This window comes from Bos taurus, chromosome 28, assembly GCF_002263795.3.
Source record: "Bos taurus isolate L1 Dominette 01449 registration number 42190680 breed Hereford chromosome 28, ARS-UCD2.0, whole genome shotgun sequence".
NCBI lineage: Eukaryota > Metazoa > Chordata > Mammalia > Artiodactyla > Bovidae > Bos > Bos taurus.
Window position 1 is genome coordinate 10,246,536 of NC_037355.1, and position 18,538 is coordinate 10,265,073.

The following is an 18,538-nucleotide window of genomic DNA, read 5'->3' on the forward strand; positions in this document are numbered from 1 at the left end:
ATTTTTGATAAAAAGGTTCAGATCATCTTTGCTCAAGATAGTCTTTTCTCTTTTTCCCATTATTTCTGAAATAATTTCGGATCTCTGTTTCAAGACTTTTCTTATTTTGCCACCTCAGTCCTTTGTGCCTATGTTGTTTAAATTAGGCGAAGTTACATTTCTTTTTACTGCTTTAAGCTTTGAGTTTTGTTGCTGTTGTTACAGCCTAATTGAATATACTATTATTTTATTTTTTGTTGAAGTATAGTTGATTTACAATGTTGTATTAATTTCAGATGTACAGCAAGGTGGTTCAGTTATACATATATATATATATTGTATTTTTCAGATGCCTTTCCATTATAGGTTATTATAAGATAATATAAGTTCCTGTGCTATACAGTAGGACCTTGTTTTTTATGCATTCTATGTATAAAAGCTTCTGTCTGTTAACCTCAACCTCCTAGCCCATCCCTCTCCCAACCCTCTCCCCCGTGGTAAGCACCAGTCTGTTCTCTATGTCTGAGTTTCTGTTTTTGTTTCATGGATAGGCTCATTTGTGTCCTATTTTAGATTCCATGTATAAGTGATATCATAAAGTATTTTTCTTTTTCTTTCTGATTTATTTCACTGAGTATGATAATCTTTAGTTGCACTGATGTTGCTGTAAATAGGTCCAATGATTTTAAATAAAGACATGTCTTCTTAGGCAAGTTAAAGACATTGAAAGTCAAAGTTTTGTTTCTTTTTGCTTTGCCAATACTTGGTGTTGCTATCTCGACAGTACTATTACTCAGTGAGAATCTTTCCTGGACAAGAACCTGCCAATGTCTGGGTGGGCTGGATCACATCCGATTTCCATCAGTATGATACAGGCTTTGACTTGGACAGAGTTCGTACAGTGACCGTGACTCTGGGAGATGAAAAAGGAAAGGTGCACGAAAGGTTGGTTTTTCCTCCATTTTTTGTTACTTAAATGATATCTAATAAAAATGTTGATAAACCTAGGCATCGTTTTCGCTTGGATTTTTATACATAAAATAATATTCTATTTATAGGAACAATATAACCAAACCATTAACGTCAGTATCCTTTTTATTATTCAAACAAGCCAGTGTGGAATCTGAGTATATTACAAGTGCAAACTCATATAAAGTAAGAGCATTGCATCTTTTGGGGGTACTAACCATATGTTCCTTCAGGTGGCATTGGACATGACTAACAACTTAGGTTGTCATTACTTAGCCTTCATTCCAGGATTTAAAAGACAGGTGAATGTGAGGCATTTAGCCTGTAGTCTGGTCTGTATCTTGGGAACTGGTTAGGTGGTGGGGAGAAAACCGTGAAGACAGTGTGGGCTAGTGGATTAGACCAGATGGACGCATTTGAACTCCAACTGAGGAGCAGTGGATTCTTTCCTCAGCTTTGCCATTGACTTGCTGTGTGGCTTTGGGTAAGTCAGTTACACTTTCTGTGCCATCCTTTCTCATTTGTAAAACAAACGAAACTCAAACCAAACCTTCAAAAAAGTGAAGAAGGCTATCTTCCTTGCAGAATAAGACAAGAGAAGACCTGGCCGGTTGCGTCTGCCCTTTGTGCCTATGCATCCTCTCCGATCTGCTGTGATGGCTCTCAAAGGAAGAGCCTCTCTTCCCCTAGAATATTACTTTTCTACCTGTGTCATTATTTTTGGTTACCGGAAGCTCCCTCTCCTGCCTTCAGGTTGTAACACTTGAACCGCAGTGAACTTAGCACTGGAGACAGTGGACTTAGCAAAAAATCCTCCAATGAAGAGTATTCTACATCAGTAGGGGGGCCCAAACTACCTGTTTTCAGGCATATTCTGATGGATATATATTGATTTTCATAGATGGGGACAATGAAAGGAGGTAACTCAGAATAGGGATGTGATAACATCAGCGGTCCCCAGACCTTTTTGGCACTAAAGACCAGTTTCATGGAAGATAATTTTACCACGGGCTAGGGGTAGGGGATGGTTTGGGAATGATTCAAACACATTATGTTTACTTGTGCATTTTGTTTCTATTATTATTGCATCAGATCCACCTCAGATCACCAGGCATTAGATCCCAGCGGTTGGGGCCCCCTGTTATGTGACTGATGATTTTGGTGTAGGAAATACAGGCTAAGGAAGGTTGTTGAAACTTATGTAAAAAGGGCATAGAAACACAGCCAACTTTTGATTATTCAGAAACTGACTTTATCTCGGCCTGTTTACTCTTTTCTTACTGCTTGTCTGCGTTTGGCCTTTCTTCTAGCCTCATTCACACATGCGCTGTGTAGTGGCAGAGAAAGAAAACAAAGTAAAACTCAAAGAATTTAAGTTTGCTACCATCTCTGATAAAGGTTGTGGTGAGCTTGAAACTCAGGTGGGGTTTATTGTTAACATCATGGATCTGGTGCACATCCCAGCTTAAGTCTGTCTCTCATAACAGATCACCAGGAATTATCCAGGGGCTTAATTTTAGCCAAAGTTTACATCTGTTGAGTCATTGACGGCTCATGTAGAATTGGCCTAGGACTCTATAGTGTCTGGAAATGGATGCTTCGCATCTCAGAACAGGAGAAGGCAATGGCACCCCACTCCAGTACTCTTGCCTGGAAAATCCCATGGATGGAGGAGCCTGGTGGGCTACAGTCCATGGGGTCGCGAAGAGTCTGGTGCGACTGAGTGACTTCACTTTCACTTTTCACTTTCATGCATTGGAGAAGGAAATGGCAACCCACTCCAGTGTTCTTGCCTGGAGAATCCCAGGGACGGGGAGCCTGGTGGGCTGCTGTCTATGGGGTTGCACAGAGTTGGACACGACTGAAGCAACTTAGCAGTAGCAGCAGCAGCATCTCAGAACAAGTGGTTTAAAATAAAAACTTTGAGAATGAAAATTACCACTTTGGATGATTATTATATATTTAAACTTTTTTGAACCTCAGAAAAAGGTCCAGTTTGGTTTGAGTTTTTGGAGGGAAGGTGCAGGTCAGTTCTTAACCTTGGTTCCTGCCAGTTGACCTGTCTTCATTAGGTGTGAATTGAGAGACTGGAAGACCTGACTCAGAATGTCCACTAAGTCAGTGGAATTTTGCTCAGAATCATAGAATCAGGCCCATTGTGCACCTGTCCCATTTCAGCATGAGCTTGTTGCTTGCACAGCATAACTTAGGTTTAGTCTGCCAGATATCCATGCTTTCCACACTGTCTTTGCTTGTACAAAGATACATATGTCTTTTTGCAATTCAGCATCAAACGCAGCAATTGCTACATGGTGTGTGCGGGTGAGAGCCTGAGCCCGGGGCAAGGACGGAACAACAACGGCCTGGAGATTGGCTGCGTGGTGGATGCTGCCAGTGGGCTGCTCACCTTCACGGCCAACGGCAAGGAACTGAGCACCTATTATCAGGTGTGTGGTCACGGATGGCCTTGTGCCTCCAAAGAAGAACCCTTTGTCCTCGTTAGAGAGGAAAACACATTTTGCAATACCAAAAAGTAAATTAGAAGTGGCGGGGTCTTCATGGTGGTCCAGTGGTTGAGACTCCATGCTGCCAATACTGGGGCACAGGATTGATCTCTGGGTGGGAAACTAGGTTCCCACATGCCATGCGGTGTGGCCAAAAAGATTAAAAAAAAAAAGCAAATTAGAAAGACAGAAGACACAAATGATTTGATTCTGTATTTTTACTTCTCTTTGAATAATAACCGTGCCACAAGTCCTTCAGAGTAAGCAGTATATTTTTCCAAAAATGTTCACACAGTCCTGAAATGAAATACTCCAAACAGTTATTGAAAGAGAATATCCATATGAGAGGAAGGAAAAGTCTTTTTCTGTAAAAGTGTCCTTTAAGAGTTATGAAGAAAGTATATTTTCTTTGTGTTTCTTCCTTTATTAATATTATGAAATTTATTTGCTTGTTTAAGGTGGAACCAAGCACAAAATTATTTCCTGCAGTTTTTGCACAAGCTACAAGTCCTAATGTTTTTCAGTTTGAGTTGGGAAGAATAAAGGTAAGAAAGACCCATTCCTGTTATTATATTTGGGTTATTTTCCATTAGGAAATAGCATTTATTTCTTAAATGAATTCACTTCTTTATTAGTACTGATATTAATCATATAAATCACTCTCTAAGAAAATGTTGCCATGTTTGAAAATTCTGTAATTCTTGTTCAGGTCACTAGGGTAACATCATTAATTAGAAGGGGTTTTCTTTGGTCATCTTAAATAAAGTATTCAATAAAACTAGGCTTACAGAGAACAAATATGCCACCTTATATACAAGTCAGTAATGATTGAACTCACAGGTGAGTTAGTGAATGGGATTGAAAGGCTGGAAATGTGCTACATACTGGTAAGTGCTAGAAGAGTGGCAGGTACTGAGTACTCTGGAAACATAACTGAGAAAATGGCTAAGTAGGATGGTGTGGATCAGGTGCAGCTGAAAGAGGAGGTGACATTTAGGTTGATTTTTAACAGCTGAACAGCAGATCTTAAGGTATGTTTGCTTGGAGAAGGCATTCTATACAGAAGGTGAAAGAATAAAAAATTGAAGGCATGAAAAATGCTGTGGGTTAAGGAATTCAGTGTTACTGTATCAAAGGATGCTTCTGGGATGTGGCCAGAGATTAATATGGATGGAAGGTAGACCAAGTTCAAGTTGAAACAGCTTTAACTGCCACACTAAGAAGCTGACATGTATTTCATAGACAGTGGCTATTCACTGGAAGTTTGAAATAAGAGACTGAGTAAATCAAACCTGTTTTGGAAAAATATATTGGTAGTAATATGGAAAACATCTGCTCTCATAAAAATGAGAGCAGGCAGTAATAATTAGATATCACAATTTGATTCTGTGGGAGAAGAATGATAAGATTCATGAAAGTCATAGGGATAGAATGATACATGAGAAGATGTTTTAGGGGAGGAATTAATTGAGTTTGTCAATAAATTGGATAAATAGAGTTTGTTGATGAACTGGATTCAGCACTCAAGGAGAAATGAAGAATTATTTATTTATTTATTTATTTATTTTTTGTGGAGGGGGAGATGTTTCTTTTTTTTGAATTATAGTTGATTTACAATGTTGTGTTAGTTTCAAGTGTATAGCATAGCACAGTGATTCAGGTATACATATGCATATTCTTTTTGAGATTCTCTTTCTTTATAGGTTATTACAAAATATTGGGTACAGTTCCCTTGCTATGCATACATCATTATTAGTTATCTGTTTTACATATGGTATTGGGTATATGTTAATCCCAAAAGGATTAATTTAAATAATTTTAGTTGGGCCAGACAGTGCATACTAATGCATAACAACAAGCAAAAGAGCCTGTTGAAATTTGGGAAAAGGAATTTAGTTGAAATTTGCAGTTGTGCACATTGAGATGCTGGGCACAACTCACAGTGAAATTAATAGACGACTTTACCATGCTGGCTTGGTTACCTTGGACATGTTCCTTAAACCGTGTGAACTCAGTTTCTGCTTTTGTAAACTGAGATTCCAGCTGCCACAGAAAAGTCAATATAATATGGACTAAAGGAATCTGTGACTTTGGTTAAGTAGGAGGGCTTTAGTGACCTTTCAAAAAATTTCAATAAATTATGGAAGAAGCTATGTTATTCAGTTCAAGATTATTCAATTCATAGTATTCAAGTTTGAACATGAAGGAAAGGCAGCAAGTTTGGACAATTGAAAGAAAGTTAAAATTGGACAGAAAAGTGGTAGTTTCCCAGAACCCAGACTCTAATGTTGGTTTATTTGACATTTTCCATTTTTCGCTATAAATATCACATACTGGATGGATATGTCCAAAACTGGACTGTTGACCATCACTACCCGCCTCCTCCTGACCTGCCTAAGTCCTCCTGTTCTATCAGTTAATAACTCAGACCCCAAACCTTAGAGTCATCCTTGGCTTCCCTCCTTTGCATTCTGTATCCTAGTTCTATCTCCCAGCGAATCCTCCACCTGCTGACCATCAGTCCTGCCGGTCACCACGCTGTTTTCCATCAGCATCATTTCCCATCTGGATTTCTTCAGTAGCCTCTAATTCATCATCACCCATCTGTTTATCATAGAACCACCTGAGTGACTGTCATTATTTTAAAATGAAAATCAGATCATGTCACTTCACTGCTCAAAACCCTATTTCCCTGAATAAAATTCAGAGGTTTCATGAAGGTTCACAAGTTCTAAACCACCTGACATCCTGCTGCCCTCTGACTTCATTTTCTCCTAATCTCTCCTCTTTTAGCAGCCACACTGTCCTTTGATTCTTCCTCAGATTTGCCAGGCAAACTCCCTCCTTGGGTCCTTTGCATTCACAGATTCCTTTGCACAGAAGTTTCTTTCTCTGCATATCCACATGGTTCTTCTTTGTATTTGTCTTTAAATGTCTTCTCAGTGACACCTATTCTGATAATTCTGTTTATTATTGCTGTCCTGCATTCTGATTCTCTCATCCTCATTCTTTTTTACCCTCCATGACTTTTTTTCCAATAAACTATTTAATTGATTATTTTGTTTGTTTTCTAGCTCTAATAAAAAATAGAAGCTGTATGAGGGTAGGAAGTTTGTTTTGTTCACTGATACATTCTCAGTGTCTGATACAAGTGCTCATTTCTCTTCCCCATTCGCAGAAGAGAACAGGAAAGTAGCTTGAGGATGAGGAAGTGTAAATAATGAAGTAGAGAAGGTTCTAGAGGAGAGGGAGAGACCAAAGGTAATGCAGAAAGATGAATTCATCGTTTTATTGGTCCAGAAGAGGCAGGCAGGGTGGTATCATGGTCAAAAATGAATGAATAAGCTTTGGCAAAATAGAGACTTTTCTTTCCCTGAGACCGAAGTGCAGGAATTGGGATGGCTGAAGGTATGTATTGGAGGTGGAGGAAGGTGGAGAAAGAAGCTGTGTTGGTTCATACCTGGTTAATTCTCTTTTCTTATTTAGTAGTCATGTTTATCTGTTGAGCTGTCTCTCTTATATTTCTGGTTACTCAAACCTGGCAAACCTAATGATGAGTGAGGTAGTAAGTAGTTTAAGGATGAATGAGGCGGGTGACAAAGGACAGACAAGAAGAGAGGAAGAAAGCCAAGTGAATGTGACCCATCTTTCAGGACCTTTGGATCAAAGCAGCTGAAGCCTTGCCAGGTGTCCTGAGGACCTTGCTTTGTAGAGATGTAGAACAGATACATGGTTATACTTGCTGCTCTTGCTTTCTCCGTGTAGCACTTAGTATGGGGGAGAAAAGATCCTCAAATTTTCTCTGCTGGTCCTTTCAGGAACAACTCAACCCAATTTGTGAGTTTTTGTATTGACTCTGCTCAACACACAGTGTATCTTTCATTATCTCTTTCCTGCACAGAACTCTAGTCATTACTTTTTTGACCCCAAGGAGTATGTTATCCATTCATTCTTTTCTGCTTTCCCATTTCCTAGAATGTGATGCCTCTCTCAGCGGGATTATTCAAGAGTGAGCACAAAAATCCTGTGCCACAGTGTCCCCCACGTCTCCATGTGCAGTTTCTCTCACATGTCCTGTGGAGCAGAATGCCCAACCAGTTCTTGAAGGTAGACGTCTCTCGAATAAGTGAACGCCAGGGCTGGCTGGTGCAGTGCATGGAGCCTCTGCAGTTCATGTCACTTCACATCCCAGAGGAGAACAGGTCAGGCCCAAACATCCCTTACTGTCCAATGGGGACCTATCAAATTAGACCCTGGCCCAGGAGTTCAGGGGTGCTGCTGGGGAAACAAAATGGGCTTTATAAAATGCTAATATCATGTGGCAAGGCAGAAATTATTTTGCACTTTCCAAGTTTCAGTCTATATCTCAACTCCTTGCTTACTGAAAGAAAATGATTGTATTACTGCTAAAGGTGTGATTTAGTAGTCTGATTTCTTTCCTCATTCTTGTTTTGCTGATGAGAAAACAGCAAGTAAAAATTCAGACAGGTACAGCCACCATCTGAGTTAAGGCAGCAGAGTAAGAGAGTATCACAGAATTGTAAGATAGTAGAGAGGGAACCAGAGAAATCATTTCTAAGTGATTTCACTAAGAACCTAGAGTGTAGGTACTCTGTGTTGCTACAATGAATGGATTTATATATTTTAATCATTAGCCAGGCTGAGGGGTGAGGTAACAGTCTTCTTGGGAGACTGAAGAGCCCAGATAAAATATGGGACTCCTCTACTACACTCAATCATACCTTTCCAAGAGCGAGGTGCTAGTAGCTGGGCCCAGCAGATGTGTGGTTTCCTGGAAGCCTAGGTGCTACACGGGTAGGTAATTACTCTATGAGTCAGAACGTGGGGTCTGGAATAAGTCAGCAGCATCACGTCACAGCGGCTTTTAACAGAATGCCTATGACCCGAAAAGGACACGTACAGTGGATAAGTATGGACAGGATGACAGGGCATCTAAAGATAGTGACAAAGCCTAATGATAAAGAATCACAGATAATTGCTCATTGTCTGTTGTGTGCTAGGCTGGGTGCTGGGTGAATACTAATAAGCAAAGTGTATAACAGCCCCTCTCCTGATGAGATTAGATTACAGTCTCACCAAGGGCACCTTTGGAGATGAATGAGTAGTTCCTTGATTATGAATGTATCAGATCTCTACCTTTAATGCTATAGTGTTGTCCGTGAACAATCTATGTAATTTAAATAGTTTTGAAAACAGTACCTCTAAAGAAATTACGTGCTTTTAAAATAGACTATCTTCTAAAAGGAATGACTTGACTTTAGGCATATTCTGGCCATATGTTAAAAGTTTAATTGCGCTGAAAGGTGATGATGTATGGCAGGAGCAAAATGATCTGATGTAAACTCAAAATTCCCAAAAGAAACTTTCCTAAGTGAAAATGTCTCTGATAGTGTTTGTTTCATGAGCAGCACATACCTGGTGGAAATAGGGTGGCACTATTTGGGTGGCATATGTTTGGGTCTGTGAAGGACACATAAGTAGGCAATTATGTCAAAAGAATTATCCTTCCGTTTCACCTACTGACTGGTGAAATTGACTGACTTGTGACTATTATTAGGCTAATAGCTGATCCTAAAGTCAGAGACAAGTCAGCCTAAGGCAGAGTTTTCTGGCTTCTTGAAGCTGGTTAGCCAAACTGGAAAAGGAGATTCCGCATTTTCCAAAGAGTGTTAAAATTCTGAGAGGAGGGGAGTCCCCAGGCTCAACTTGAGACCCAGATATATATTAATAAAAGTGATGCCCAGAATCTTGGGGTGACGGGGCATGAAGAAAGCTCCAAGCACTATTTTCAACATAAAATTATATCTGGAAGAAAATTTTTTTAATATCTAGAATTGATTAAAAAAAAACTGTGCTGTCATCAAACATACCATAAAAAAACTAATTTAAAAAAATTACTGTAGGGACTTCTTTGGCCATCCAGTGAAATGAAGGGGCCACTTCATGGGGGGCCAGTGAAGGGGTCACAGGTTATCTATCCATCCCTGGTCCCGGAGCTAAGATCCTGCATGCCAGATGGTGCAGCCTAAAAATAAACAAACAAAAATAAAACAACAACAACCAAAAAAAAAAAAGCCATAAAAAGGGGATGCAGAAAATACAAGTAGATGTTTAAATAAACACTTACACATGCTTATTTAAGTGTCTGTTTCTATAACTTGTGAAACCTAGGAGATAGGCAGTCTTCTCTGACGGAGACCCGTTTTCAATGTCCGTGCTTAACTTCTCCCGTCTCCAGATCTGTGGACATACTGGAACTGACAGAGCAGGAGGAACTACTGAAATTCCACTACCACACTCTCCGGCTCTACTCGGCCGTCTGCGCGCTCGGGAACCACCGGGTGGCCCACGCCTTGTGCAGCCACGTGGACGAGCCGCAGCTGCTCTACGCCATCGAGAACAAGTACATGCCCGGCTTGCTGCGCACCGGCTACTACGATCTGCTGATTGACATCCACCTCAGCTCCTACGCCACCGCCAGGCTCATGATGAACAACGAGTTCATCGTCCCCATGACCGAGGAGACCAAGAGCATCACCCTCTTCCCGGATGAGAAGAAAAAGCACGGGCTCCCGGGCATCGGCCTCAGCACCTCCCTCAGGCCGCGGATGCAGTTTTCCTCCCCGAGTTTTGTCAGCATTAATACCGAGGGTTACCAGTACAGCCCAGAGTTCCCGCTGGACATCCTGAAGGCCAAGACCATACAGATGCTGACAGAAGCCGTGAAAGAGGGCAGCCTTCATGCCCGAGACCCCGTTGGGGGCACCACTGAGTTCCTCTTCGTCCCTCTCATCAAGCTGTTCTATACCCTGCTCATCATGGGTGTCTTCCACAACGAGGACTTGAAACACGTCTTGCAGTTGATTGAGCCTAGTGTGTTCAAGGAAGCCGCCAGCCCGGAGGAGGAGAGCGAGGTGGCGGAGAAGGAACCCTTTGTGGAAGACTCCAAGCTGGAAGGAGCCGCTGAGGAAGAAAACAAAGGGGCTAAGAGGCCCAAGGAGGGCCTGCTCCAAATGAAACTGCCAGAGCCAGTAAAATTGCAGGTAAACAGAGAAAAAAGATTGCAGTGAATTCACAACCTATTAACATTGACCTTGGTCTGTGTGTGTGTGTGTACTTGTGTTCCTGCATAATTTTATATTTCTTCATAAATTTAACCAGCTTCTTGTTGTACTTGGGAACATGCCCATCTCATTTTCTGGCATTTGGAATGAAATCCATTAATTTTCTAATCAGGTCAATTGACCATAGTTAGTAAAAGATACATTTCAAATTTTTATCAGAGCAAAATTTTCTTGGTCAAGTACGGGTCGGCCTGTCATACACATATGTGATGTGGCATGTCACTATTTCTCTGAATGCATGTGTGTATATTTGTGTGTGTGTGTGTGTGTGTGCATGTATGTGCCTGTCTGAAAGAAGCACAGGAGATGGGTTTTTGTCCTGCCAGTGTTACAAAGCCCCAGCTCATCTTCTTCCTATATGACATTCCAGTAAATTGGGAGTTGAGATGTTGGAATGAGGAATAGTGACTGTATTCAGAAAGTTTGCAGGCTAAGAAGATGGTGCACTTGTTTCCCAAAGAACCATCTTGCCCAGGTTGGGATGCTAGTTTCTTTTTTAGAACAAATAGGGAGAGATGTGGAGGTTAAGTAAAAAAAACATGTTAAGTTATAGCAAGTATTTCCTGTTTCTGGACACATTTGGGAGACATGTGGGTGTGTTAGTCGCTCAGTAATGTCCAACTCTTTGCAACCCCATGGACTGTAGCCCGACAAGCTCCTCGGTCCTTGGGATTTTCCAGACAAGAAAACTGGAGTGGGTTGCCTTTCCCTTCTCCAGGGGATCTTCCTGACCCAGGGGTAGAACCTGCATCTTCTGCATTGCAGACAGATTCTGTCCTTTCTGAGCCACCAGGGAAGCCTGGGATATGTCAATTTCTTCTTTCCTGCAGCCATTCACAGATGGGCCTGGTCGGGATGTTTCCTGTGAGCATAAACAAAGATAGTTTAGCTTAATGTTCAGGCATGGGAGGCAAGGACCCTGGAGATGGGCTATAATGTACACTGTAAGCCTGGTATCCCTAACCCCCTGTGAGAAACTGGGTCACACAGCTGGAGGTGAGAGGCCAGCAAGCAAGCATAGCTTCATCTGTATTTACAGCTGCTCTGAATCACCCACTTGCATTACTTGCCAGATCAGTGGTGACATTAAATTCTCATATGAGCGCTTGAATCATCCCCAAATCACCACCCCTACCCCTATCCATGGAAAAATTGTCTTCCACAAAACTGGTCCCTGGTGTCAAAATGGTTGGCACCTTTTACAATTAACTTGTAGCGAAAACAATAGAGTGTAAAGGTTAAAGAAATGGATCCAATATGGAGTCAGATTTGTTTTTCCCTATTACACTTCTCCTTCTTGTTCATTAGCAATTTCCTTGTGTTCCTCCTTGTTTCTGAAGGTTCACTGACATTCTGTTGGAATGCCTGAAACGCAAGGCTCTTGTACCCCTTTCTACCCAACCTCCACCCTTCCAACCTTAGGATATTTGTTTACCAGTAGGTGTGTCTATTCTCAAATGGCAAGATTTTACTTCCTATCCATGTTTCTAAGGAAACAAAGACCTTACCTGCCTTTGTGCTCATCCAGGTGTCCGAGAGACTTGTTCCTAATGCTTCTTTGGTTCAGTTCAGATGCTTCCATTAATATCAGTTTGATGCTTACATCCTTGACTCCCTTTTCTGCTCTTTCTTCTTCAGTCAGCATTGATTGACATCTTCCTCTGATCCAGGCACTGGGTGCTGGCTCAAGGAAGATTACTGTCCCTGGGGGAAATACATATTTATGTATTTCTGTTAGAATATCTTTTTTTTTAATTTTATTTTATTTTTAAACTTTACATAATTGTATTAGTTTTGCCAAATATCAAAATGAATCCGCCACAGGTATACATGTGTTCCCCATCCTGAACCCTCCTCCCTCCTCCCTCCCCATACCATCCCTATGCTTGGAAGGAAATGATTGGATTTCTAGAAGGATGAAAATTTCAACTCGAATACTGTGAGAAAGGTGAGAGGAGCCCTTTCTGAGGCCTTTTAAGCTGAGGTCAGGTTGATGAGCAGAAGTTTAACACTTGTGAAGAAGGAGGGGAAGAGTGCTTGTCATACAGCCTCTGAGGTGAGAAGAGACCAGCGTGGCTGCAGCTTGATGAGCTGAGGAGGGAGGGTGAGATGGGCGGAAGGCAGTTGATGGAGAGTCTACCTCTTTGCTAAAGCCAGCCATGTGATAAATTTTGAATTTTATTCTAAGTTCAATTAAAACCATTGAAGAATTTTAGCAGGATGAGTCTATTCTAAAAAATCTCAACATAGCTACTGTGAGGAAGATAGATAAGGGGAGTAAGGGAGGGTGGTCCAGAGCCCACCTAGTTGGGAGGCTGACATGCAGGGTCAAGGCTGAGAAGACAGTGTTTCCACTGGAGTGGGACAAAGCAGATGGAGAGAGGGGCTTAGACCCTAGGGCTAGCTTACAGGTACCATTGACAGAAATGGCTATATTTAGGATGGTGGAATATGAGGATTTAAAGTCCTCTAACACTACTTTGCATTTATATCACAGTTGGTATAAAGTGTATTTAAATATTTCCCAAAACTTGGGCCCAACATTCTCTGGAAGGCATGTTTCTATGATGCACTGTATCAGTTAAAAATCCTCTTGGCTTCTGGTAAGAAAATACCCAACTGACTATTTAATGAAGAAACGATGAACCACTTAGTTAACGTACATGCAGAGTCTGGAGGTAGACGGTTCTAGAATGAATGTAGTAGTTTAATGGTGTCATCAGGAACCCAGACTGTAATATCTTTCTGTGATCTGCAGTTTATGGTTTTTATCCTAAAGTGTGTTACTTCCTTCTTCCATCAGTGATCCTGCCATTAGCCAGTTTTTGAAAATAGGATATTCTAGTCTTTTGTTAATGGTGAAAACGCTTTCCCAGAAGACCCCTTGCAAACTTTTCCTTATCTACTTCATTTGCTATAGCCCCTCTAGCTGCAGAGGAGGATGGCCAGTGAGTATTCATCAAAGGGACATCAAAGGGTATTTGCCATTTGAGTTTAGACAAATTGTATTTCATCCCCTGGACTGAGCACACTGCTGTCTACATAAAATCAGGATTCTGTTAATAAAGGAGATGAGTTGACAACTAAGTGTGTCTGTCACAAATTTTGATTTGATACATATTAACTATTGAAAAATTCAGAAATTAAACTTGGTGTCTTTTAAATCATCTCTTTAGATGTGCCTGCTACTTCAATACCTCTGTGACTGCCAGGTCCGGCACCGGATAGAAGCCATTGTGGCCTTTTCAGATGACTTTGTAGCCAAGCTCCAAGACAATCAACGATTCCGATATAATGAAGTTATGCAAGCCTTAAACATGTCGGCTGCACTCACAGCCAGGAAGACAAAGGAATTCAGATCCCCGCCTCAAGAACAGGTATAAGAAAGAACAGAAAAGTCTTCCTTCCTTCCTTTGGGTTTTAGTTCACTCATATTTGACATGTTGCAGAATTTTACCAGAAGTTGCAAGTGTATTTTTTTTTTCCTGTTTTTCTTTATACTGGCTAAGTTCATTGTGTCAGTATTCATAGGTCTCACCAATAGTATCCACTTGGTTAGTTTAAACAAATGAGAGACTTATTAAAAGGTATTAAGCATATTATGGACCCTTGGAGGAAGCCAGTGTGCCAGATTCTGAAGTTCTTCAAGTAGGAAAAGTATCCAAGCAAAGGGGGAAGGGGGGACCTTCATTGGCTGGCACAGCACCATGCCAGCTAATAGGAACCCTTGACAGGTTCTAACACTTAATACTCTTCATTTTCTGTCTCCTAAAAGAACTCCATGTCACTGCCACCAGTCTTGCAGGAATCTTGATCACCTCTTTGTGGGTCTTCCTCTGGTTGCTCACCTCCAAACCCAGGTCTCCCTAAGGTGCAGCCAAGTCAGAAGCCTATGCCTAAATCCAAGAATGAGCTATTCTAGGGCTGTGAGCTTTCTGGCATCTGCCTCAGGATGCGTCTCTGACTGTGACAAATTACCAAAATGTATTGAGTTGGTCAAAATGTTTATTTGGGTTTTTCCATAGGATGATACAGAAAAACCCAAATGAACTTTATGGCTCAGCCAGTAGCCATGATGGTCAAAAGGTATAGCTTATACAGATCTCATCTTCAATATCTTACCTTGCTCTTTCCCTCTGTATCCAAGATAGCTCTGAATGGAGGTACTTAGGGAGTAATTGTAGAATTTATCTTTTTCTCACCAGAATGTAAAATCTTTGAGGGAAGGGACATGGAATTTTGTTTATTGCTGTAAATAACATTTATTGAGCAGAGAACAAATCCAGCTTCTCCCAGAGTAACTCCATTTGTTAAAATACTATTGGGAAACTTCTGCTTCTGAAAAGATGGAATACCTCTGCCTATTCTTCCTTCTAAGTACAACTATAACCCTGGACATTACACAAAAGAAAACATAAGAAGACTATGAAAGACAGAAGAAAGACTGGCTATGGAACTTGGGAGCTGAGGAATGACATGGTGGTGAGTGCCCTGGGTAATTATTATTATTTTATTTGCCTCATCTATCACAAACTTGGAGCTAAAGAAGCCAACAACTCAGAAACACCAAGAAAAGCCTCAACAAGTATCTTCTCTGTCTAGCCAAAGAAGCAGAAAAACTGTTTTTCTGGCAAGAGAGAAAACTTTTAGGTAATGACCATGCTACCCAGCCGACCACCACAGTAATCTTGTGCCACACCCCCGACCCAAAGCAGCAGACACTGAGTGGACAGCTTAGACTTCTGCTCGCACCAGGTTGTACACAGGTGCTCCGGCTGGGGCCCTGAGCAGCTGAGACTTTATCCTGGTTGAGTGGTAATGAGGCATATCCCTTCCAAAGGGTCCATAAGGCCACAGAGGGAGGCGTATCAAGGCGCTGTTACCCTTTCCAGCCAGGGTTGTGTGAATTCAGGTCCGCTGTTCCCAGCCTCACCCAGCAGAAATGAGGTCTCCTCTCTCCTTCAGGGAGGTGGAGAAATGGACTTGTATGCCACCTAGCAGTAATGGCATCAGAAGAAGTCGTACGTTTAAAGAAGAAACAAAGTCTCCTGGTTTAGTTGCCAAGTCGTGTCCAACTCTTGTGATCCCATGGACTGTAGCCTGCTAGGCTCCTCTGTCCATGGGATTCTCCAGACAAGAATACTGGAGTGGGTTGCCATTTCCCTCTCCAGAGTCTCGTAGTGTACTACCAAGAATGTTCAGATTTCAATTAAAAACCACTCATCACACCAAGATCCAGCAAACACTTGAATGAAAAGTGGCAATCAATAGATACCAACTCTATGATGACAAAAATAAAAAAGTCTCAGCAAAAAAATAATAGAAGCTACAAAGAAGAACCAAATGGAAATTCTACAACTGAAAAATACAATGTCCGAATTAAAAATCATCAACAGACGGATTTAACGGCACAGTGGAGGGGAAAAAGAAAAGAAAAAATTTTGAACTGAGAGAGAATAGACGTTATTTAGCCCCCAACATCGAAAATAAAAGTGAAAAAATAGAGCCTGGGGCACCAGTGCAAATATAGCAAAAGGTCTAACATTTATGGCATTAGATCTCCAGAGGGATAGGAGCAAGTGAAATGAAAACATTCTTGAAAAAATAACGGTTGAAAAGATTTCAAATTTGGCAAAAGGTATAGAGATTCCAAAGAAACTGAGTAAATTCCAAATGGGATACACCCCAAGTGTAAGTCAAAGCATATTGTAGTGAGACTTCTGAACATGAAAGAGAAAAATCTCGATAGCACCGAGAAACAAATGACATTTGAAAGGGAAAAACAAGTCAAGTGACAACGAATTTCTCATCAGAAAATACAGAGGACAGAAGAAAGTGGCACAGCATGTTTCATATGCTGAAAGAAAAGACCTGTCAACCATAATTTGATATGCAATGAAAATATCCTTCAGCATTGAGGGGAAATCAAGATTTTCTCAAATGAAGGAAAACTACCAGAATTGGATTATCCTGAAAGAATGCCTAAAGGAAGTTCTGTAAACAGAAAGGAAATGATAAAAGAAGAAAATTTGAAAAATCTGGAAAGAAGAAATAAATAACATACAGTGAAGGAAAGTTACAAGGCTCAAAATAGCCTGAGGTTAAAATTCCTCTCTGGGCCCTCTCTACCATTCTATGCAAAACAAAGAACTCTCTCACCTGAAGGAAAAAATGGACATTAGGGTTGATTAAGCCTAGCTCCCAGCTGGTCCCTCCAGAATTCCTTGCCCCAGCCGTTAAAGAGATAACTACTCTGATCAACCTTGGAGAAGAATGGGCCCCCTTAAGACAGTGGATTTCCACATATATGCCTACATATACTTAGCCTTTTCTTGGGTTAGTGCAGCAGCTCACCAATCTGACTGCTGCCCCTTCTTGCCTCATTAAAGGTGATCTGTTCCTGTAAAGTGCTGGTCTTGTTCTTTTTCTGAACCTTGCCTTCTCTAACTCCCTTACCCTACAGAAAGTGTTAAAATAAGGGTAAATACAATTTTTTTCTTCTCTTGAGCCTTCTAAATTATGTTTGATGGGCAAAGCAAAAATGGTAACTCTGATATGTTCTAAATGTATGCTTACTAAATATTTAAGGCAATTGTATTTTCAGTGCTGGTGAATAAGGGACATAAAGGAAGATAAAGTTTCTGTATTTCATTTAAACTGATAGAGTGTTAATACCAGTAGACTGAGATAAATTATGTATATATTAATATAATATCCTGTGTAATCACTAAAATAGCTATGCAAAGAGATACACTAAAAAATACCATGGATAGTTCAAAATAGGATCCTAAAAATAGTTCAGGGAACCCACAGCACTTTGGAAAAATAAATGAGAGAAAACAAACAGAAAACAAGTAAAATGACAGACATACCAATAAATTCATGAGTATAAATAATTTAAATACAGCAAGTAAGAGAGATTGACAGTGAATTTTAACAGATTGGCTTAACTATATGCTGTCTTTGAGAAATTCACTTAAAATGTAATGATATGTTGAAAGTAAAAAGGATGAAAAAAGATGTTATGAAAAATTAATTAAAAGAAAGTAAGATGACTGTATCAGAGCAAAGGAATTTGTCATAGATAGAAACATTATGTAAGAATAAGAGATCAGTCACCAAGAAGACAAACGTGCATGCATTAGACAACAGAGCTGCAAAATATGTGAAGTCAACATAGAATTGAAAGGAGAAATAGACAAATACAGGGTTGTAGTTGGAGAGTTTAACACCCCTCTCTAAATATTTGAAGGACAAGATAGACAGAAAATCAGCAAGAATGGAAGAGAAGAATGGAAGAGATCCTGCCAGTGTTATCCCTAGCAGGATCTTTGTATATTTATGGGGCACTCCGCCCAATAATAGAATACAGTTTTCTTTTCAAGTGTCTGAAACATTTGCAAAGATAGATTATAGCCTGAGCCATGAAACAACCTCAACAAATGTAGAATTGACTTTTTTTCATACAGAATGGTTTTTGACCATGAATCAAATTAGAAATTAGTAACAGAAACATAACAGGCAAATCTCTGAACACTTGGAAACTAAACGACACACTTAGTTCAAGGAACAAGTCTCAAGAAAAAAATAAAAAATACATTGAACTGAAAGAAAGTGAAAATATGACATACCAGACTTTGTGGAAACAGCCGAAACTGTGTGAGAGGGAAATTTATTGTGTTAAATACTTATATATAAAAGAGCAAAAGACTCAAAGTAATAATCTAAACTGCCATCACAAGAGTTTAGCAAAAGAACAACATAAGCCTAAAAGAAGCGAAAAGAAGGCAGTAATATAGAACGGAGGAGAAATGAATGAAACTGCAAAGAGGACAATTAAAAAAATCAGTGAGTCCAAAAGCTAGTTATTTTTAAAAATTAGTGAAACCAATAAAATTCTAAAGGAATTAGCAAAGTAAAAAAGAAGACACAAATTACCAA

General features: G+C 40.3%; 1 protein-coding gene across 7 annotated transcripts in view; it reads left to right on the forward strand.

Moving 5' to 3' along the window:
* Positions 1-18,538, forward strand: part of RYR2 (ryanodine receptor 2) — an 827,636-nt gene that overhangs the window by 555,188 nt on the left and 253,910 nt on the right. For all 7 annotated transcript variants that reach the window (XM_059882653.1, XM_059882647.1, XM_059882648.1 and 4 more), the window contains 6 exons: positions 764-924; positions 3,236-3,395; positions 3,911-3,997; positions 7,428-7,654; positions 9,712-10,516; positions 13,774-13,974. In XM_059882653.1, the coding sequence (XP_059738636.1) occupies positions 764-924; positions 3,236-3,395; positions 3,911-3,997; positions 7,428-7,654; positions 9,712-10,516; positions 13,774-13,974 (1,641 nt within the window). The remainder of the gene's footprint in view (positions 1-763; positions 925-3,235; positions 3,396-3,910; positions 3,998-7,427; positions 7,655-9,711; positions 10,517-13,773; positions 13,975-18,538) is intronic.